The sequence below is a fragment of the Brachyhypopomus gauderio genome, chromosome 8, assembly GCF_052324685.1.
Source record: "Brachyhypopomus gauderio isolate BG-103 chromosome 8, BGAUD_0.2, whole genome shotgun sequence".
Taxonomy (NCBI): Eukaryota; Metazoa; Chordata; class Actinopteri; order Gymnotiformes; family Hypopomidae; genus Brachyhypopomus; species Brachyhypopomus gauderio.
Genome location: NC_135218.1, coordinates 7,465,127 through 7,484,632, shown reverse-complemented (window position 1 = coordinate 7,484,632; position 19,506 = coordinate 7,465,127). Strand labels below are relative to the sequence as shown.

Below are 19,506 nucleotides of genomic sequence, written 5' to 3'. Positions count from 1 at the left end.
TTACTGTGTTCAATACTGAAAATACGGCACCATTTTAGAAACACCGTAGCTCAGAATGGTACATTATTGTTCATGTTCTGTTTCTAAAAACAGCTCCTCTACAGAGATTACAGGACCATTTCTTTCACATCCAACCTGGGAGAAATATTCCCCACACCATGTAGTGTGCTAAGGCACACCGAGAACATGTGCCGATGTATTTTAGTGCACAGGCAGAGACCGAGGCATTGAATTTGGCAGGAGTATGCTTTCAGTCCTGTCAGATTCATCACAGCACAGTGAATATAGAAAGCCCAGGTTACTACATCCATATAGGCAAAGGAAGACAGAACTATGTATAACACAAATTTAAAAAATGATCATTTATGAACACGGTCTACTTTCCTGCGTGCTAACCTTGCTAATATTTTAGTTCTGGTCAACAGGATGCCTTTGCTGGACTGCCAACAATTTCACTGGTGGTTTCCTGACAGCCATTGATTTCAGAGATCTCGTCCAAATATGCGCCACCATCACTAAATGACACCGTGACCTCACGAGGTTGTGGGAGAAATCTGGATTTCAAGTGAATAAGGCAGCGCAGACGCACGCAGACGCAGACGCAGACACGCACTCACTTGTCATCACTGATGAACTCCAGTATATCTTGTTCCAACTTCAGGAGCATCATTCTATCCCTGATGGGGGGATGAGGAGAGAGAGAGAGCAGAACAAGATTTCTAGTGATGAACACGCACACCAGTAGCACTTCAACAGCCATCAAAGTTCAGAAAAACACAAATATCTAAAGTTACACGGGTGAGAATATCCTGAACAGCTGGAGATCAGGACGCATAAAACAACATCCTGACCACATTAAATGTTATTAAGATCCATGTGAAGGACATCAGAGTTATATCACAAAAACATAAGAGACATTTTCATGTTAAACATAGCAGTGGGATTCAGTTATTTAAAATAATATGAACACAGCACAGCTCATTGCCACCACAGATATACAGGTAATACATGGTGCGACCACAAACCACAACGTTTTAATCGCCGTGCAATATCACACCTATTTTATTTACTGAAGTGTAAACAGTGAATCGGGATGGGTGATGAAGATATGGTGTGTGTCGTCAATCGCCGTCATGCATCAAGTCTGTGTGTGCTGCATGGTTTGTACCTGGGGTTGTTTTTCAGCGTGTTCACCAAGAACTCGTGCACGTCGATGCCTGTGGAGTCTGTGTACTCCTGACTGGAGTCTGTAGGAGGGGGTCAAAAACACGAGCGTCCCCGTAAGTCCCCAGAACTGCAGCCCGTGTAACCCTTGCTTAACGCTGCTACTGTTATCTAAAACTAGCCATTCATTCAAATCCACCGTCAGGTTCCCCTTTATTAAACCTGAAAAGCAGATCCACCGTGCTATTTTAGCCTGCTGTAACCTTCTCATTTTTACATGCCGAAAAACAAACAACAAAACAAAAACAAACAACCCTACATAAATTCAATCATTATATATCAAGCACCCAGCTGTATCTAAGTGTGTATTAAGGCTATTATTAATTCATCAGACTAAGAGTGCCTGGAAGTGGGTATCTACTAATGGCACAGTGCTGGATCTCAGCCTGCCCCGTGTCAAGAAGACCCAAGCACTCTCAAACATGGAGGGGCGTCCCTGAACGCACCCAGCAGCGGTAAAAATAGGAGAGAGCGCAGAGCAGACCTTAATCTATAGTGAACCAGGGAGCGGCAGCCCGAGGTCAGTAGGTGTGTGTGTGTGTGTGTGTGGCTGAGGGACCATCTGAGGATGGAGCAGCCTGGGAGACAGAGAAGGTGAGACCCCCCCCGAGTGCGTCCTACCCCGGGAGAGCATCTTGCGTGGACCTTTGTCCTTCTTCTCCCGTTCCTCGCTCTCGTACTCGTCTTTGGAGGACTTCTCCTCCTCTTTGTCCGACGGGCAGCTGATGTGGAGCTGAATAATGTCCTGGGGGGGTTCAGAAGCGCACGAGCAGTCGGGTCGCTTGGGTTCGTTTGCGTAAGGCTCAAGGGAGGAATATACTTGGTGAGCAGTGCGATCGCAACTACTGGCCGTGGAGCAGGAACGGGGAGGTTTACCTGGGCTTCTGGGGGTCCGTCAGTGGAAAACAGGCCCGAAGACTCTTCACATACTGCTAAACTCCTCACCAGCTTTAGCTTGGCATTGGACTGAGAGAGAGAGAGAGAGAGAGAGAGAGAGAGAGAGAGAGAGAGAGAGAGAGAGAGAGAGAATCAAAATATTTAGAATAAAGCTTTCTTACATATTAAACATTCTATGAATACTTCAAAGAAATACAAAAAATGTCTAAATCTTAATAGGATTTCCCAAAGCACTAAAAGATTTTGTGTCGTGAAAAGATTGAACTTAATTTAGTCTAAACGGACTTCTGCGAGGCCATGCTGCTGACTCTATGTGCGTGAGGGTGTGTGTACATGCGGGGGGGGGGCTGAATAAATAAATAAATAATCTTTCTGTCTGGGTAAGAAAACAAAAACCCTCAGGTCAGATGGCCGAGAGCTTCACAGAGGCAGCAGGGAGAGCGGCAGAAAGCAGCTTGAACACGTGTGTAGCTCCGGGGTTCAGTCTCCATTCAGCCTCCGTCAGACCTTGAAGTGTGTGCACACGCATGCGCTCACTCCTGGGTGGCGCTCTCGAGCGCGAGGGGACTGCGCGGACCTGCACGCCCTTCTGCTTACCTTGGCTCTTTTCCTCGTATGGCCGTGGTTCTGACTACGCTTCTGAAGAGTGAGGAGAAAAAGAAGAAATGAGAGCAGTCCTACCAAAATAAACCCAAATACTCCATAAATTATTCACTGCATGCGATTCTCAAACAATGATTTTATTTATTTATTCATTTTTAGCGTTGGTACATTTTGGGAGCGGTGCTGTGGGTTAGCGAACGCTCCAGGAGAACGACATACGCCAGTCTGAGAAAGAAGCGTATTTCTTGACCTTTTGGTATAACCACATAATCAAACCTTCAAACACCCTCAAAATTTGGCACGTTTATTTTGTGCGATCTTTTCTCAAATATGCTTCTAAAAATAATAAAAAATACAGAGTTCAACGTTTGTACAGGTTATTTTCATTCAGTAATGGACAGTGATGGGAGTCTTTATACGTTAGACAGCCCATGGTCCTAATTTAGCCTCAACAGCATACATACACTGAATGGCCACTTTGAGACACACCTGACCTTTCAGAATTGGAATGTCCACATATGAAAATTAGACGTCAATCCAGAGTGCGAGATTAGATCATGTGAGTTTTCCAAGGACAAGTTGCAGTGTGAATCTGCCTTAGAACGGGAAAATTGGAAAAACTTCGAACGAATCGTGACCTTTGGCACTAGACTAGCCAGGGCTAGCGTTTCAAACGCTGGAACCACGTGGGGTTTTCTCGCTCGGCAGTGCAGAGAACGGTGTAACTGAGGGAAAACAATAAAAGGGGAACTTGTGGGCGTACAAAACTCCACGAAAGGGGTCAGAGGAGGATGCCAAGAATCTTTCTGACGAACAGGGAGAGCAGAGTCGAGCAAACAGGTGAACACCGTGCTGGTGCGCCGACTAACTCCCACAATTCATTGTTCCTTAACACGGCGGGCTGTGACGGCAGAAGACCAGCTCGTGCGCCGTCGCTGTCCGAGAGAAACAGAACGGCGAGACTCCAATGGGCAAAGGAGCACAAAAAGAGAAACGTGGCCGGTTAGGTGAATTCAGATCTGTTGCACCGTGCTGACGGGCGAGTCAGAATTTGGCACGAATCGATGAGCCCTTCCTATCAGGCACCAACAGTTCCTGGTGGAGGTGGCGTAACGGCGTGAGGAATGTTTTCTTGGCACACCCTGGGTCCCTCGATACCTGTGGGTGGACATTTTTGGACAGGACCTAAACATGTGGCCAAGCAAGTTCATTCCTCGGTGGCAGCCATTTACTCTGTGGCACTGCCAGCTGGACGATGTGCCGTGCCACCGTGCCACCGGGGCAGTGCGGTCACGGTCTGGGTCCAGGCACGGCGAGATTCGCTATCTTCTCTGCCCTTCACAGGCCCCTCCAGGATCTTAATACCAGGGATGATCTCCGGGATGAGGTAGAACGGGCTGTTCAGAACACTTCGGAACTTCCATCTAATTTGTGGCGACTGGGAGAAGCTACCGTGTTCACATGGGCCAGCACAGTAATCACGGGTCTATCAAACACAATATATACGGGTGTCTCTCCAACACAGCAGCCATTCAGTGTATGTCTCTGTTCTTCACACGCTGCTCTTTGTCTGGGTCCGGGGGGACGGACGGGGGGGACGGACGTTACCTGTGTTTCTTGCAAGACGTTGTCGTCGAGCTCGGGCCCGTTGTCTGCAGCCACGTCTTTGCTGGGCGTGGTGCCGGCCCCTTTACCGCGGGTGGCGGAGAGGGCCTCGGGGGTCGGCATGGTCTCGCCCTCCCTCACCCCGTCCAGAGGCGACGCCACAGACATGGTCCCTCGGGTCGGGGGCCAGAACCCAATTTGCGCACACACACCTTGTGCACACAGAGAGGGCTGAGAGGCCAAGAGGACAGAGACAAAGGGGAGAGACAGAGAGAGAGAGAGAGAGAGAGAGAGAGAGAGAGAGAGAGAGAAAGAAAGAGAGAGAGAGAAATTGGCTCCGGGGGTTTGCTTTCGTTGCATTTTTCCAGCCTTCCAAGGGTACCAATAAGCACCACGTAACAGAGAATAGTAAGCGTACATATTAAGAGTGCGGAAATGTACCTGGGGGCTGTAGTGTGTTGGGGTGTGTGTACCTGGGGGCTGTAGTGTGTTGGGGTGTGTGTACCTGGGGGCTGTAGTGTGTTGGGGTGTGTGTACCTGGGGGCTGTAGTGTGTTGGGGTGTGGGTGCTGTGTGGGGCTGTAGTGTGTAGGGGTGTGTGTGTACCTGGGGGCTCTAGTGTGTTGGGGTGTGGGTGCTGTGTGGGGCTGTAGTGTGTTGGGGTGTGTTTACCTGGGGGCTGTAGTGTGTTGGGGTGTGGGGCTGTAGTGTGTTGGGGTGTGGGTGCTGTGTGGGGCTGTAGTGTGTTGGGGTGTGGGTGCTGTGTGGGGCTGTAGCGTGTTGGGGTGTGTGTGTGTACCTGGGGGCTGTAGCGTGTTGGGGTGTGTGTGTGTACCTGGGGGCTGTAGCGTGTTGGGGTGTGTGTGTGTACCTGGGGGCTGTAGCGTGTTGGGGTGTGTGTGTGTACCTGGGGGCTGTAGCGTGTTGGGGTGTGTGTGTGTGTACCTGGGGGCTGTAGTGTGTTGGGGTGTGTGTGTGTACCTGGGGGCTGTAGTGTGTTGGGGTGTGTGTACCTGGGGGCTGTAGTGTGTTGGGGTGTGGGTGCTGTAGTGTGCTGGGGTGTGTGTACCTGGGGGCTGTAGTGTGTTGGGGTGTGTGTACCTGGGGTCTGTAGTGTGTTGGGGTGTGGGTGCTGTGTGGGGCTGCAGTGTGTAGGGGTGTGTGTACCTGGGGGCTCTAGTGCGTTGGGGTGTGTGTACCTGGGGGCTGTAGTGCGTTGGGGTGTGTGTACCTGGGGGCTGTAGTGTGTTGGGGTGTGGGTGCTGTGTGGGGCTGTAGTGTGTTGGGGTGTGTGTACCTGGGAGCTGTAGTGTGTTGGGGTGTGTGTACCTGGGGGCTGTAGTGTGTTGGGGTGTGTGTACCTGGGGGCTCTAGTGTGTTGGGGTGTGGGTGCTGTGTGGGGCTGTAGTGTGTTTGGAGTGTGTGTACCTGGGGGCTGTAGTGTGTTGGGGTGTGGGGCTGTAGTGTGTTGGGTGTGTGTACCTGGGGGCTCTAGTGTGTTGGGGTGTGGGTGCTGTGTGGGGCTGTAGTGTGTTTGGAGTGTGTGTACCTGGGGGCTGTAGTGTGTTGGGGTGTGGGGCTGTAGTGTGTTGGGTGTGTGTACCTGGGGGCTCTAGTGTGTTGGGGTGTGGGTGCTGTGTGGGGCTGTAGTGTGTTGGAGTGTGTGTACCTGGGGGCTGTAGTGTGTTGGGGTGTGTGTACCTGGGGGCTGTAGTGTGTTGGGGTGTGTGTACCTGGGGGCTGTAGCGTGTTGGGGTGTGGGTGCTGTGTGGGGCTGTAGTGTGTTGGGGTGTGGGTGCTGTGTGGGGCTGTAGTGTGTTGGGGTGTGGGTGCTGTGTGGGGCTGTAGTGTGTTGGGGTGTGGGTGCTGTGTGGGGCTGTAGTGTGTTGGGGTGTGTGTACCTGGGGGCTGTAGCGTGTTGGGGTGTGGGTGCTGTGTGGGGCTGTAGTGTGTTGGAGTGTGTGTACCTGGGGGCTGTAGTGTGTTGGGGTGTGTGTACCTGGGGGCTGTAGTGTGTTGGGGTGTGGGTGCTGTGTGGGGCTGTAGTGTGTAGGGGTGTGTGTGTACCTGGGGGCTCTAGTGTGTTGGGGTGTGGGTGCTGTGTGGGGCTGTAGTGTGTTGGGGTGTGTTTACCTGGGGGCTGTAGTGTGTTGGGGTGTGGGGCTGTAGTGTGTTGGGGTGTGGGTGCTGGGTGGGGCTGTAGTGTGTTGGGGTGTGGGTGCTGTGTGGGGCTGTAGCGTGTTGGGGTGTGTGTGTGTACCTGGGGGCTGTAGCGTGTTGGGGTGTGTGTGTGTGTACCTGGGGGCTGTAGCGTGTTGGGGTGTGTGTGTACCTGGGGGCTGTAGCGTGTTGGGGTGTGTGTGTGTACCTGGGGGCTGTAGCGTGTTGGGGTGTGTGTGTGTGTACCTGGGGGCTGTAGTGTGTTGGGGTGTGTGTGTGTACCTGGGGGCTGTAGTGTGTTGGGGTGTGTGTACCTGGGGGCTGTAGTGTGTTGGGGTGTGGGTGCTGTAGTGTGCTGGGGTGTGTGTACCTGGGGGCTGTAGTGTGTTGGGGTGTGTGTACCTGGGGTCTGTAGTGTGTTGGGGTGTGGGTGCTGTGTGGGGCTGCAGTGTGTAGGGGTGTGTGTACCTGGGGGCTCTAGTGCGTTGGGGTGTGTGTACCTGGGGGCTGTAGTGTGTTGGGGTGTGTGTACCTGGGGGCTGTAGTGTGTTGGGGTGTGGGTGCTGTGTGGGGCTGTAGTGTGTTGGGGTGTGTGTACCTGGGAGCTGTAGTGTGTTGGGGTGTGTGTACCTGGGGGCTGTAGTGTGTTGGGGTGTGTGTACCTGGGGGCTCTAGTGTGTTGGGGTGTGGGTGCTGTGTGGGGCTGTAGTGTGTTTGGAGTGTGTGTACCTGGGGGCTGTAGTGTGTTGGGGTGTGGGGCTGTAGTGTGTTGGGGTGTGTGTACCTGGGGGCTGTAGTGTGTTGGGGTGTGGGTGCTGTGTGGGGCTGTAGTGTGTTGGAGTGTGTGTACCTGGGGGCTGTAGTGTGTTGGGGTGTGTGTACCTGGGGGCTGTAGTGTGTTGGGGTGTGTGTACCTGGGGGCTGTAGCGTGTTGGGGTGTGGGTGCTGTGTGGGGCTGTAGCGTGTTGGGGTGTGTGTACCTGGGGGCTGTAGTGTGTTGGGGTGTGGGTGCTGTGTGGGGCTGTAGTGTGTTGGGGTGTGGGTGCTGTGTGGGGCTGTAGTGTGTTGGGGTGTGGGTGCTGTGTGGGGCTGTAGTGTGTTGGGGTGTGTGTACCTGGGGGCTGTAGCGTGTTGGGGTGTGGGTGCTGTGTGGGGCTGTAGTGTGTTGGGGTGTGTGTACCTGGGGGCTGTAGCGTGTTGGGGTGTGGGTGCTGTGTGGGGCTGTAGTGTGTTGGAGTGTGTGTACCTGGGGGCTGTAGTGTGTTGGGGTGTGTGTACCTGGGGGCTGTAGTGTGTTGGGGTGTGGGTGCTGTGTGGGGCTGTAGTGTGTTGGGGTGTGTGTACCTGGGGGTTCTAGTGTGTTGGGGTGTGGGTGCTGTGTGGGGCTGTAGTGTGTTGGAGTGTGTGTACCTGGGGGCTGTAGTGTGTTGGGGTGTGGGGCTGTAGTGTGTTGGGGTGTGTGTACCTGGGGGCTCTAGTGTGTTGGGGTGTGGGTGCTGTGTGGGGCTGTAGTGTGTTGGAGTGTGTGTACCTGGGGGCTGTAGTGTGTTGGGGTGTGTGTACCTGGGGGCTGTAGCGTGTTGGGGTGTGTGTACCTGGGGGCTGTAGCGTGTTGGGCTGTGGGTGCTGTGTGGGGCTGTAGCGTGTTGGGGTGTGTGTACCTGGGGGCTGTAGCGTGTTGGGGTGTGTGTACCTGGGGGCTGTAGCGTGTTGGGGTGTGGGTGCTGTGTGGGGCTGTAGCGTGTTGGGGTGTGTGTACCTGGGGGCTGTAGCGTGTTGGGGTGTGTGTACCTGGGGGCTGTAGCGTGTTGGGGTGTGGGTGCTGTGTGGGGCTCCACTCTGAAGCCCCAGTGGCGAGCGGCAGGGCGGACGGAGCTCTTAAACAGGGCAGGGGGTGGGCGGACACGCCATGGTGAGAGTGGGTGTGTCTCCTCACAGCGTCTGCATCCTGCACGACCCCCCCACACCACACACACACGCCCCCACACCCACCCTGTCACACACACACACTCCTCCTGCTGGAGAGAGAGAGAGAGAGAGAGAGAGAACACCGAATCAGCCGGAGAAACGGGAAGAGCGGGTAAGAACGCACCGAACGACAGAAGAATGAAGAGTTTGTACAGGACAGAGTGATGAGGGAGCAACACCGTATGACATACAGGTTCTCGTACAACAAGCTGAGTCAAGAGAACGGCGCCCTCGTTCACACACCCTCGTTCACACACCCGTCCCGCATGTGTGTGTGTTTGGCAGAGACGGAGTGTGTGCGCAAGGTGCCAGGATTGAGCAACCTGCCATCTGCCATAAAACTGAACACACACATGTATGGACGCATGCAGAAAAGACTCGTTGAGAAGCAGAAATGATACGATCGCACGCAGACGCACGTCATTAAAAATCATACAGTTGCAAAGTGTGTGTGTGTGTGTGTGTGTATCAGTAGATCAGTGTGTGTGCCTGAAGGAGGAGAGAGGAACCTCCGGGAGTGACGTCATACTGCAGAGAGGAGTGGGGGGGGCAGTGGAGCAGGAGACAGGCACGCACACAGAATATATGAGAGAGAGAGAGAGAGAGAGAAATACAGAATTAGAGAGAGCAATGAAGAGACACACACACAAAGAGCAGGGATTCCCGACTGCAGTGAAGACGTCATCAGCGGTCCGTGACACTGTTGACCACACACACGCGCACACGCACACACACCCACACACCCCGCAGCTCCTGTGTTACAGCCTTGTTGATGAACAGAAGAATTTGTCACAAGATGACAAAACCCCAGTGACGGTGAATGGGGGTGAGTGTTCATGAATGAAGGATCTCTCACCCAACCTTCTCTCCCTTCTCCCCCCTCCCCCTCTCCTCTCTCTCTTCTTCTGCTTTCTCCCTTTTTTCACAGGCACACTGGGTTGCCAAGGAGACAGTAACGTCACTCTCAGCTGCTGCCATTTGTGTTAGTGAGAGAAGAGCAAAGCGAGGGATGAAATTAAAAATAAATATGAGAGAGAGAGAGAGAGAGAGAGAGAGAGAGAGAGAGAGAGAGAGAGAGAGACAGACCATTAAGGAGAGAGGGAGAGCGAGCATCTTTCATCTGTTTTTCAGACAGTGAAAGACAAACACGGCCTCCCGCCGTGTGAGGCAGCGTGTTTGGGCCGGACTCTGGTAACCAGAGGAAACCACGTGTCCTTCACACAGTCCGGTCCAAACACAACTCAACCATACTGGTGCCGGAGAGGACATGTTTCTGCAGCACGGGCCACAGGAGGTCTGCGTGTGACTGCATGTACGCATAAGCACACACACACACACACACACACACACACACACACACACACAGCAGTGTTCCAGACCTTCCAGTGAATGTGTATGTGCATCGTCTGCATACCGTGTATGAGTATTTGCAAATCTGAATAATTACCATTTTGGAACACTTGTGTGTATGCTGTATGTATTTTCAATGTGTTAGATTCACCATATATTACACTACATGTTAGACTATAGAACAGCAGTGATTAAACCAGTCCTGTTGCCAAAGGCCACAACTTTGCCAGTGCCCCATAAAAACGATCATAATGATTAAATATCACATTGTCAAAAATCAGAAAAATCATAAAGTGTCTTATTCTGCAAATACATGAAACCACTGTGTTTTTTGTATTGAGCAGAACAAGCCAAACTCTTCTACCAACTATGGAAAACGATGTCTGTATGTTTCTGAAATAGACAGCATGAAGCACCAATGTCACACGTTGAAAACAACAGCTCCAGAAACCCCAGCCAAAGATGGCCGCCCGTGTCGAAACGCAGTGAGCGCGAGCCAATGAGGTCACGCAGGGGGTCGCGCAGGAGGTCGCGAACAGGGGTCGTCTTCCACCGTCCGTGCTTGCCCACGCTTTAAGAGGCCACGCGTGTTTTTGACCACAAACTCCACGCTGGCTCCCGGAGCACAAAGTCCTCGGATTCGGCACCGTAAAACCCGCGTTACGACTTTCAGGACAGAAAAGACTACGTGCGCGAGTCCGGCAGCGACCACAGTGACCGGTTCTGCAGCGACTGTGTTGAAGAGCTTCAGGCCAGGTTTTGGACCAGCCCAAACGCCAACAAGGCCCAAACGTCAACGAGGCCCAAACGCCAGCGAGGCCCAAACGCCAACGAGGCCCAAACGCCAACGAGGCCCAAACGCGAGCGAGGCCCAAACGCAAGCGAGGCCCAAACGTCAGCGAGGCCCAAACGTCAGCGAGGCTGTTGACGGGTCGGCCAGGACGGCCCTCCAACAGACAGGGCTAGTGCAGCAACACCACTGTTATCGGATCTTGCCCTCCTGACCGCAGTCGCAGTCATTCCAAGTCGTGACTGACCCACTCTTCTGTAGCACTGCCTTGACAAAATAATAAATAAATAAATAAATAAAACTATTTAGTACTTGAACTGAAGGTGAGGAGGGAGAGAGGGAACACGGAGGTACTGAAGGAAAGAAAGACACGGGGGAATAAAGAGCAAACCCAATTCTCTCTGTCCCTGTTTTCTGCTGCAGTCTGCTGCGTCTAGGTGGGCTTTGGCTGTGTGGAGTCCTGGCTGTGTGGACGCCGTGTGGACGCTTGTGGACGCTTGTGTCTGCGTGACGGGCGACGAGGGACGAGGAGAATGGACGTGTGAAACCGCTCTTCAGCATATGGACGTGGTGGTGGCAGGTGAACGTTCAGTGACGACACGTCAGGACACAAAACGTGTGACAAAACGTGTGACAAAACGTGTGACAAAACGTGTGACAAAACGTGTGACGGCGCGTATCGTGACTCGGCTTTAAGGCGCGCGTGCGTGTGCGGCCGCTTTGACGTGCGGATGTGTGCGCGATTAACGCCGAACACCCTTTTGAAGAGGGCTGTGTGGAGAAAAGAAAACACACAGGGGAGAGGTGCAGCAGCAGACAGAAGAGGTGGATGGGAGAGAGAGAGAGAGAGAGAGAAAGGAAAAGAGGGATGAGTCAGAGTTGTTCCCACTGGACCGAGTGGGCTGTGAGGGGGAGGATGGCGTCAGCAGACCTGACGGTTTACAAGGGAGAAGAAGGAGAGGAAGATTAAACTACACCTGGAGAGAATGAGTGAGAGGAGAGGAGAGGAGGGGAGGGGAGCAGAGGGGATCCTCGCTGACGGAGGAGAGGGAGGGAGGGAGGAGAGGGAGGGAGGGAGGGAGGGAGAGGGAGGGGCAGAGTGTCAAGACATACACAGAGAGAGAGAGAGAGACTAAACTGGTCATACTTGAAAATATGCAGGATGTCACATGTTGCAGCACAACTCGGTGTTATGATCTGTATACATGCACATGGTCCAGTCACGGAAACGTGCTAAAGTGTGTGTGTGTGGCGTAAGTGTGTGTGTTTATGCCCGTTAGCTTGTCTCTTCGCTTTTTGGTTCTCTAAGAACAAGTGTGTCATGGTAAGACACGGGCCTGTTTTGACTTCCATTACGCAAGCGCTCCTGTTGGGTGAAGAAGTGAGGGAGGAGGGTAGGGAGAAGTAAAGAGAGAGGGATCGTGCGCACCAGAGAGCGAGTGAAAGAGAGAGGGAAAAAATTCTCAATGATGAAACAGCCCATGCGGCAGTGCTATTGGCTAAGGATCTCGCCAATAGGAGAGGCAGCTCCATGGCAACAGGCTCTGTCACCAAGAGAGAACCATGATCTCCCACAACCCCCCATCCAGCTTACATCAACCCTGTCCCCCAATTACACACACACACACACACACACACACACACTATTCTGAATCACCCCAAACAGTCAAAAGAGTGATGCATTAAACACGCTAGCACATTTTGGCCTTCTAAGTTCCTTCTTGTAGGTACATAGGTATTAATGGCTTTCCAAGAATAAAGAGGCTCTATACCCAGTAACCCACCAGACAACATTACTGCAGTGTACAAGCGCTGGGATGAGGACCGGCCCGTTCTGGAGGCGCCGGTCGTCCGTCAGAGACGTTTGTCAACAGCGTTCACGGCAGCATCACAATCCGAGCTCTCAGTGACGGCGTTCTCAGTCCCTGCTTCCGTAAAAGACATTACAGACGTACTTTCCTGTTGTAATGTTACCAAACAACCATCACGGCTGCAATAGCATCTGCAGCAGGTTATCGTGCACTGGATTTGCAATGGCTTACTCCGTGTGTGTGTGTGTGTGTGTGTGTGTGTGTGTGTGTGTGTGTGTGTGTGTGTGTGTGTGTGTGGTTTCACTGAAGGTTTCCTGCAGGCTTTATGAAGCTCCATCATCCAACAGGCCAACATGACTCCTCTGGTGTGTGAGATGTTGAGAGGAGACATCACCCTCTCACACTCTTATCACTGGACCACCTCCTACCAGGACACAACGCTACAGGCCTACTGAACACATCATCCCTTCACCCAGGGGTGGAGAAACGGTTCACTGATTAGAAGCTGACCAGTGAAACGCCTAAATTATTTAATGTTATTTTTGCACTTACTTTGACTGAAACAAAATTCTTTGTAACCTTCAAGTTTAAAAATCCACTAAATCAAGTAGTTCAGGTGGACACTGCAAAGAGGCCCTGAACAGGCTGGAGTTAACGCTAGATCTTCAGCATCCTGCATTCTTACTGAAATAACACCAATCAAATCTTGGTGCAAGTCAAGATCTCATGACTCCCTGAAAAAAATTTCCTGGAGGACTGAAATCTGCTCTCTACATTCTCAACGGCTCCTTTTAAAGCCAGAATGAGAAACCCCAGCCCATCTGAATGCAGCAGGTTTGCGTGGAGGTTGGGTACCACTGCAGTGAATGACAGGCAGGGCCGTGTGCATTTCAGTCAGCTCTACGGAGTAGAGACTTCAATAGAGGCAGATGAGGAGAGTCTGCCCTCATTAGATCCACCCAGAGTGCCCTGTGGGGCACGAGGCCCCAGCTAGAGTAACACGCCCTGCAGTGTGCATACGCCCCGCAGTGTGCCTATGCCCTGCAGTGTGCATACGCCCTGCAGTGTGCATACGCATAGCTCAACAGAAACCAGACAAATAGTTTCTGCACCTCAAACGCCTGTTAGTTTGGAGAACGGGGCAGGATTCTACCAAAGCACGCCGAAGTAGAGTGCACCAGTTGCTGGACAATAAGACCTTCTCAACAAGAACCTGCTGCAACAAAACTTCATCCCAGCAACAAACATCTGTGCACCGTTGCACCATTATTGTAAATTCTTGCATCAATATAAACCCCACGCAATTCTGCATGTGACACCATAAACTTAGCTATGAAAAGGCTATTAAAACTAACACAACTATTCTAAGTAACTAAACAAAAAAAAAGACATAAGTCAATCAAAACAGAAGAATCCAGTTCATGCGTCTGCTCATTGACAATTCTCAAAAATTCCTGCCCACACAAAAACATGAGAATCATTCACTCTCACCATTTCTCAATTCATCATATCTTTTTATTTCATCGGTAGCAGTTTTCAATGAAGTCTGCATTATGGGTCATATATCAATCAGTATTCAGAAATATGTGGGCATCACACGGGCCCTTTTCACCACCGCCGCCAGAGAAAAGATGCAAATAAACTTAAACAACACCAGCTGTAAGCTGAATATGCCAGTTTGAACAGTCGGCTCATTCCACACCACTACGCCAATACAACAACATACCAGACTGTCAGATTTACACGAAACCAGTCAGATCGCTGTTCCATAGCTGCCGAAGCCCATGGTGTAGCCAATAATAAAACACGCTGCAAGAGCGCAGGTGAACAGTAGCGTGGACGTGAAGGCCTGGAGAGGGTGAAGGTCTTGTGGGATGTCTTACATGGCTATTGCATGCAGTGCCAGGTTCACTTCTGCTTTGGCTGGCCCAACACGCAAGTGTTTTGGATTCTGGACGCTGAACAGACTCTGCGTTATCGTCCAACAGCTAAAGGTCTAAAAACATCGCGCTTTAATTTTAGATGCGATTGCGGCCCACCGGAAACACTCGGGTTGTTGCACTGGGCTTCTGGTTGTCTGGTGTGCGAGCGCTCGCTGGTGGTCCTGCGTGGCGGTGTTGGTGCAGCAGTCTTCTGTGACGTAGGTGACCCGCGAACGCTGGCACCGCTCCTCCCCCACAGAGCCGCGCCATCTGCTCAGGTACCGCTCACCTCCACATGAGACGGGGGGGAGGAGAAAAAACACCCACAAAAACCCTCCCTGTACCCCCCCCCCCAAGGGTTCGTCCTTTCACCGTGGCCCCGTTATCGCTCCCTCCTTCCCCCTCTCTCTGCGCAAGAACACGTCTACTTTCACCCGCTTCCTGCTGCTTCAGCTGTACCTCAACTCTCGTGCTCTTGAAGAGGAGAGGCGGCGAGGATCCTTCAGGGAACCCGAGGAACGGGACCAGGAGCGGAGCTAGAACCCGGAGCAACGTCCAACGTCCTTCTGGCGTGTGCGTGGTGGGCAGGTGGCCGGATACCCACGGAGGCTCAAACGCGCATCTGCAAGGCTGACGCGATCCTCAGAACCGAGACACATGGCCCGCTGCTGATTCACCAGAGCCTCTCCACTCAACTAAATAACACGCCCCCTTTTTCGCAAGCGGGCGTGACGCGATGGACTCCGACATACGAGGGAGCCAAAGCAGACTTGATGTTCAAGATCCCACTTGGGATTTAAATGCAGTTCAAGTCTGATTTGGAGACCAACCTCGGCGTGAGCATCTCCTACGACGTCTCTGCTCACCGGAGAATTTGCACCGGGCTGTCAGGAGGCGGCCGGTGTGCCTTTGGGAAGACGAACACTGCGGTGGCTGAAACTTGGAAACTTTGGGAACTACGTCTGACTGCATGACTTGCCATAGTTAAGCATGTAGACGGCAGTTCATTTTATAATAGGCCTGGCTTCCATGCCTCATGTACTATACAGAGAGCAGGGAAACATGGAGAGAGTTTCTAAGGAGGGTACGTCTTGACTATTCTGCTGACAAAATGCAAGTTCCAGGATACCGTCACCAACAATGGAATAGCATATAAGAAACTGGCAAACTCGACTCGAGATACAATCATCCAAGCTCAAACTACACATCTATTGCATTTAAGTCGATTAAATGAAACACCTGAATTTGAAATTGTCGTCTGACATTAGATGTGCACAAGACCTTGCGGAAAATATCCAAGGTAGAAATAGCTGCATAGAGGATTCAGGGAGAGACTTGCTGAAAGTCAGGTTGACCCCACCACCATTTCGCTGTCATGAAGCAGAGAGCAGACAGCTGCACGTTCCTCCGTGTGCGCTCCACGCTGTGGGTTCTCTTCTCAACGGGGTCTGAAGGCCATCTCGGCTCCACACTGTGTGTGAATTCTCTTCTTAACGTGGTCTTAAGGCCGCCTGAGCCTTCATGAATCAATTGTTGAGAAAGAGGCCAAAATATTCTCAGCCACTCCAATATAAATCTGTCGTTAACAACAGGGCAGGAAGAGGTGTGAAGGCAGAAAAGGTGGTGAGGGGGCTCCTTCAGGAGGAGAACCTCCCAACATCACGACTGGCCTGTGGGCTGATCACATGACTCCTGAGTGCGACCCCGTTGACTTCACAACCAATCACATAGCTGGTCAGCCCCGAGGTTAGTATCGATTGTATTCCCCCACCCACTCGCACACCCTCATTAACTTGCAGCGTTCGTCCTCTGCCTTTTTCCCACGGTTGTTCACCGACGATAGCGGCTAACCGACACGCCCTCTCCGAAACGAACGCAAATCCCATAATGGCACCGAAGCTACTTGCTGGCAATATGTAATTAATGAAATCATCCCGGCCTCTGTAACTAACTGAGAGAAGGAGGGTGGACTGTTGTTGTTAATTATACGGGCTAAACTTCAAACAATAATGCGACAATTCGCTAAAAAAGCACCTTTGAAAGGCGACTGAGGCAGCTTCTTTTTTTTTTTTGCCATTAAAAGATCTCGTGCATTTTGAATAACTGGTACTGAAGAGAAGAAAAACAGTCTGTAAAAAAAAAAACAAGACGTCCTACAGCGACACGTGTGTCCTAAGTGCGAGGGGAGAGGGGAGAGAAAGCGTCTGAGAGGAAACGGGTCTGAGAGAGCGAAAGGAGGGATGAAAAGGCAGTTTAAAATGGGGAGAAAAGAAAGAGAGTGTCGAGGCCACGAGGACTGGCCGCTATTTATAGTGGCAGATGTTTGACTGGCGAAAGCTTTGCCTTTCTCTCCTCTCTCTCTCTCTCTCTCCCTCTCTTCGTGCTCTCTATGCCCCCCATTTCCTATTCCCACTCTTCATTTCTATCTCATTGTCCCTCTGCCTCTGTTCCAGCACACAGTGTTCAAAAATAACCTGCGAGTGAGAGTGAGCGTGTGTGTGTGTGTGTGTGTGTGTGTGTTCGCCTGTGCTAGGCTCAGGTGGAAGTGCAGACAGAGCTGCAGATGGCTGAGCCTCTGCAGGGGTAGAGAGGTGTAGAAAGAAGGAAAGCATGAAGGAGAGAGACTGAAAGGGTGGAGGAAGTCATGGAGACAGGAGGGAGGTCACTCATCTGTGCGTCTGGGTGCAGCCGTACATTGTATGAACAAGTCTTTGGAAAATTCCCTTATTGGCTCTTTTTACCACCCCCTCTTATTGCTCTTAATTTATCTATCCTCCAAGTTCTCAACTCACCCACACTGTCTCTCTCTCTCTCTCTCTCACACACACACACACACACACACACACACACACACACACACACACACACACACACACACACCTCTCTACGAGGTGTCCCTGTGACAATGTGGATGACAGGAGTAAGGCAAGTTGACGCCTCTTTTGCTCCAACTCTCCTCTCCCGCCCACACTCTCCCCTCCCTCCCTCCATCCATCTCTCTCTCTCTCTCTCTCTCTCTCCTCATCCACCCCCAGAGCGAGGGCTGCAAGGACGCAGGAGAAGGGAATTCCTCATTACCTCAGCAAAGGCCCTGCCTCCCTCTCCCGTGTGTGTGTGTGTGTGTGTGTGTGTGAGCAAACAGAGCAGAGCAAATGCACACGAGCCTGAAAATGAGAAGCCACATCACACATTGTAAACTCCAGCAGCAATATGACAACTCAGTAAGGCGTCAATTACACTCATCACATTACAACATCATCTCGCACGCTAAACGCACCCAGACAAAACCCCCTATTTCTGCAGGGGCCTCACCAGGTCATCACACACATTAAGTTCGGAACACACGCTCGTGTGCACACGTGCAAAACTCACGCACGTCCTGAAGCCCAAATTCCACCGGAGCATTACGACCCTGACCCATTTTCTTCCCAGCGTCTCGCTCCAAATTGCACACAAGTCACTAAATCACTACATGTTCCAGAACGCATCTGAACACTGCGCTTCAAGAGAGGCGGTGGTAGTCTCGCAAACCACCATCGCTACATAACTAGTTCTATTTTTAAAAGCTTCTTTATTGAGCCGTCAGGAAAGCAAAACGGGGCAAACGGAGCGAAACTGCACCGAGCAACTCGGTAGACGATCACAGGGGTGAAACAGAGGCGTTAGAACACACTGTACAATAAGGTTCCATTTAAGACTTATCTAGCACCCGTGCAGGTGTGCACCTGCACACGCACACACACACACGCACACACACCTTACTGTGTTGAGGGCTGTGTTCGTTGGGGATCCCGGGGAGCGTCAGGAGTGCGTTAGCGATAGCCGAGCGCACGGAGGCTACTGCAAACCTGCGGGCACAGAAGTACACGGCGGTGGTCCATGTCTGCAGAGAGTGGAGGAGCGCCTCCCTCTCTCCGTTAGTCTGCTCCTCTGTGCCCTCCTCCCTCTCTCCGTTAGTCTGCTCCTCTGTGCCCTCCTCCGCTCTCTCGCTACCATCTCCCCGTGAACGGAGGGCGCATCGATCCTGACACCCCCCTTCTTTTTCTGAATGAAGAGCAGGAGGCAAAGAGCAGCTCACTCTCTCTCTCTCTCTCTCTCTCTCTCTCTCTCTCTCTCTCTCTCTCTCCTCCTCTCTCTGACATGCGAGCATGCGCTCATTCATTCATACCCTGTCATTGATTCGCTTCCTCTTTTACTCTTTCTGAAATAGCGAGAGCGTAATTGCACGGAGAAGCAGCCAGAGACTCTGAGATGACCAGACAAACATTTACACGCACGGCCACTCAGGGCCCGGTTCTACGCCAGCCGCTTGGAGCAGTAAGACGTATCACACCGACAATAGACAATAAACAAACAAAGAAATAAACCGTGCTTAATACAAAGGAAGAATGGGTAACACACCAGACTAACACACCTGTCCTTATAAGTTCAAAGATCTAAGTCTGCAATGGTACCATAAAGGAGCTTGCTGCCCTCCCAGGGAAACCGTATGACCCCCCCCAGACTGGACCTGAGCACTTAGTCATCAGCTTCCTGTGTTCTGGACAAGCCCCCACCAACACCCACCCTGCCATGGCAACTTCAGTCCTGCAGAGAGACACTTCTGTGGTTATTTGATTGACCAAACAATATCCTCTCTAAGCACTCAATTGAATAGACCAAATAGACAAATAAATACATTTGAAAGGGTGAAAAAAAACACAAAACCAAAGATAAAATGGTCAATGGTAAAAGATCAAAGCAAAGCGGCAAAGTATTTGGACATTATTTTGACGTCTGTTGCAGTACTAATGAAGGATACTATATAGAATTGCAGTATATATACTGTGTGTGCGCGCATTTGAGAGTAGTGAAACAAGAGAACATCACTGTGGCTATAGACAGGAGATATTTAAATCCAATTATAGCATATTTAAATAGATAAAATGATCGAATCCCAGGCCTAAATTTAAAATGCAGAAAACACTCACTCACTCTCCCTCCATCCTGCACGCACGCGAACACACACACACACACACACAATCAACTGCTTGGAGTACAAACTTACAATCAAGCAATCAAATGACAAGTCAGTAGCCAAACTGATGCGTTTTTGGGAGCACCATCAAGGTGAACTTCAATCAATATTTTCCAAATCTTGCATAATAAGATTGACCCAAACTGTGCACAAGCGGCCT

General features: G+C 51.5%; 1 protein-coding gene across 9 annotated transcripts in view; it reads right to left on the bottom strand.

Moving 5' to 3' along the window:
- r3hdm2 (R3H domain containing 2) overlaps positions 1 to 19,506 on the bottom strand; it is a 49,458-nt gene that overhangs the window by 24,872 nt on the left and 5,080 nt on the right. For 4 of the 9 annotated variants that reach the window (XM_077014128.1, XM_077014119.1, XM_077014127.1 and 1 more), the window contains exons 2-8: positions 8,280 to 8,506; positions 4,333 to 4,560; positions 2,719 to 2,760; positions 2,101 to 2,190; positions 1,846 to 1,969; positions 1,169 to 1,247; positions 618 to 677 (exon numbers count right to left, since the gene is read on the bottom strand). In XM_077014128.1, the coding sequence (XP_076870243.1) occupies positions 618 to 677; positions 1,169 to 1,247; positions 1,846 to 1,969; positions 2,101 to 2,190; positions 2,719 to 2,760; positions 4,333 to 4,497 (560 nt within the window). In that variant the 5' untranslated portion in view covers positions 4,498 to 4,560; positions 8,280 to 8,506. Of the gene's footprint in view, positions 1 to 617; positions 678 to 1,168; positions 1,248 to 1,845; positions 1,970 to 2,100; positions 2,191 to 2,718; positions 2,761 to 4,332; positions 4,561 to 5,127; positions 5,149 to 6,061; positions 6,099 to 8,279; positions 8,507 to 18,086; positions 18,417 to 19,506 lie in introns of those variants that run through there. The other 5 variants (XM_077014120.1, XM_077014121.1, XM_077014123.1 and 2 more) reach the window with 5 other exon arrangements.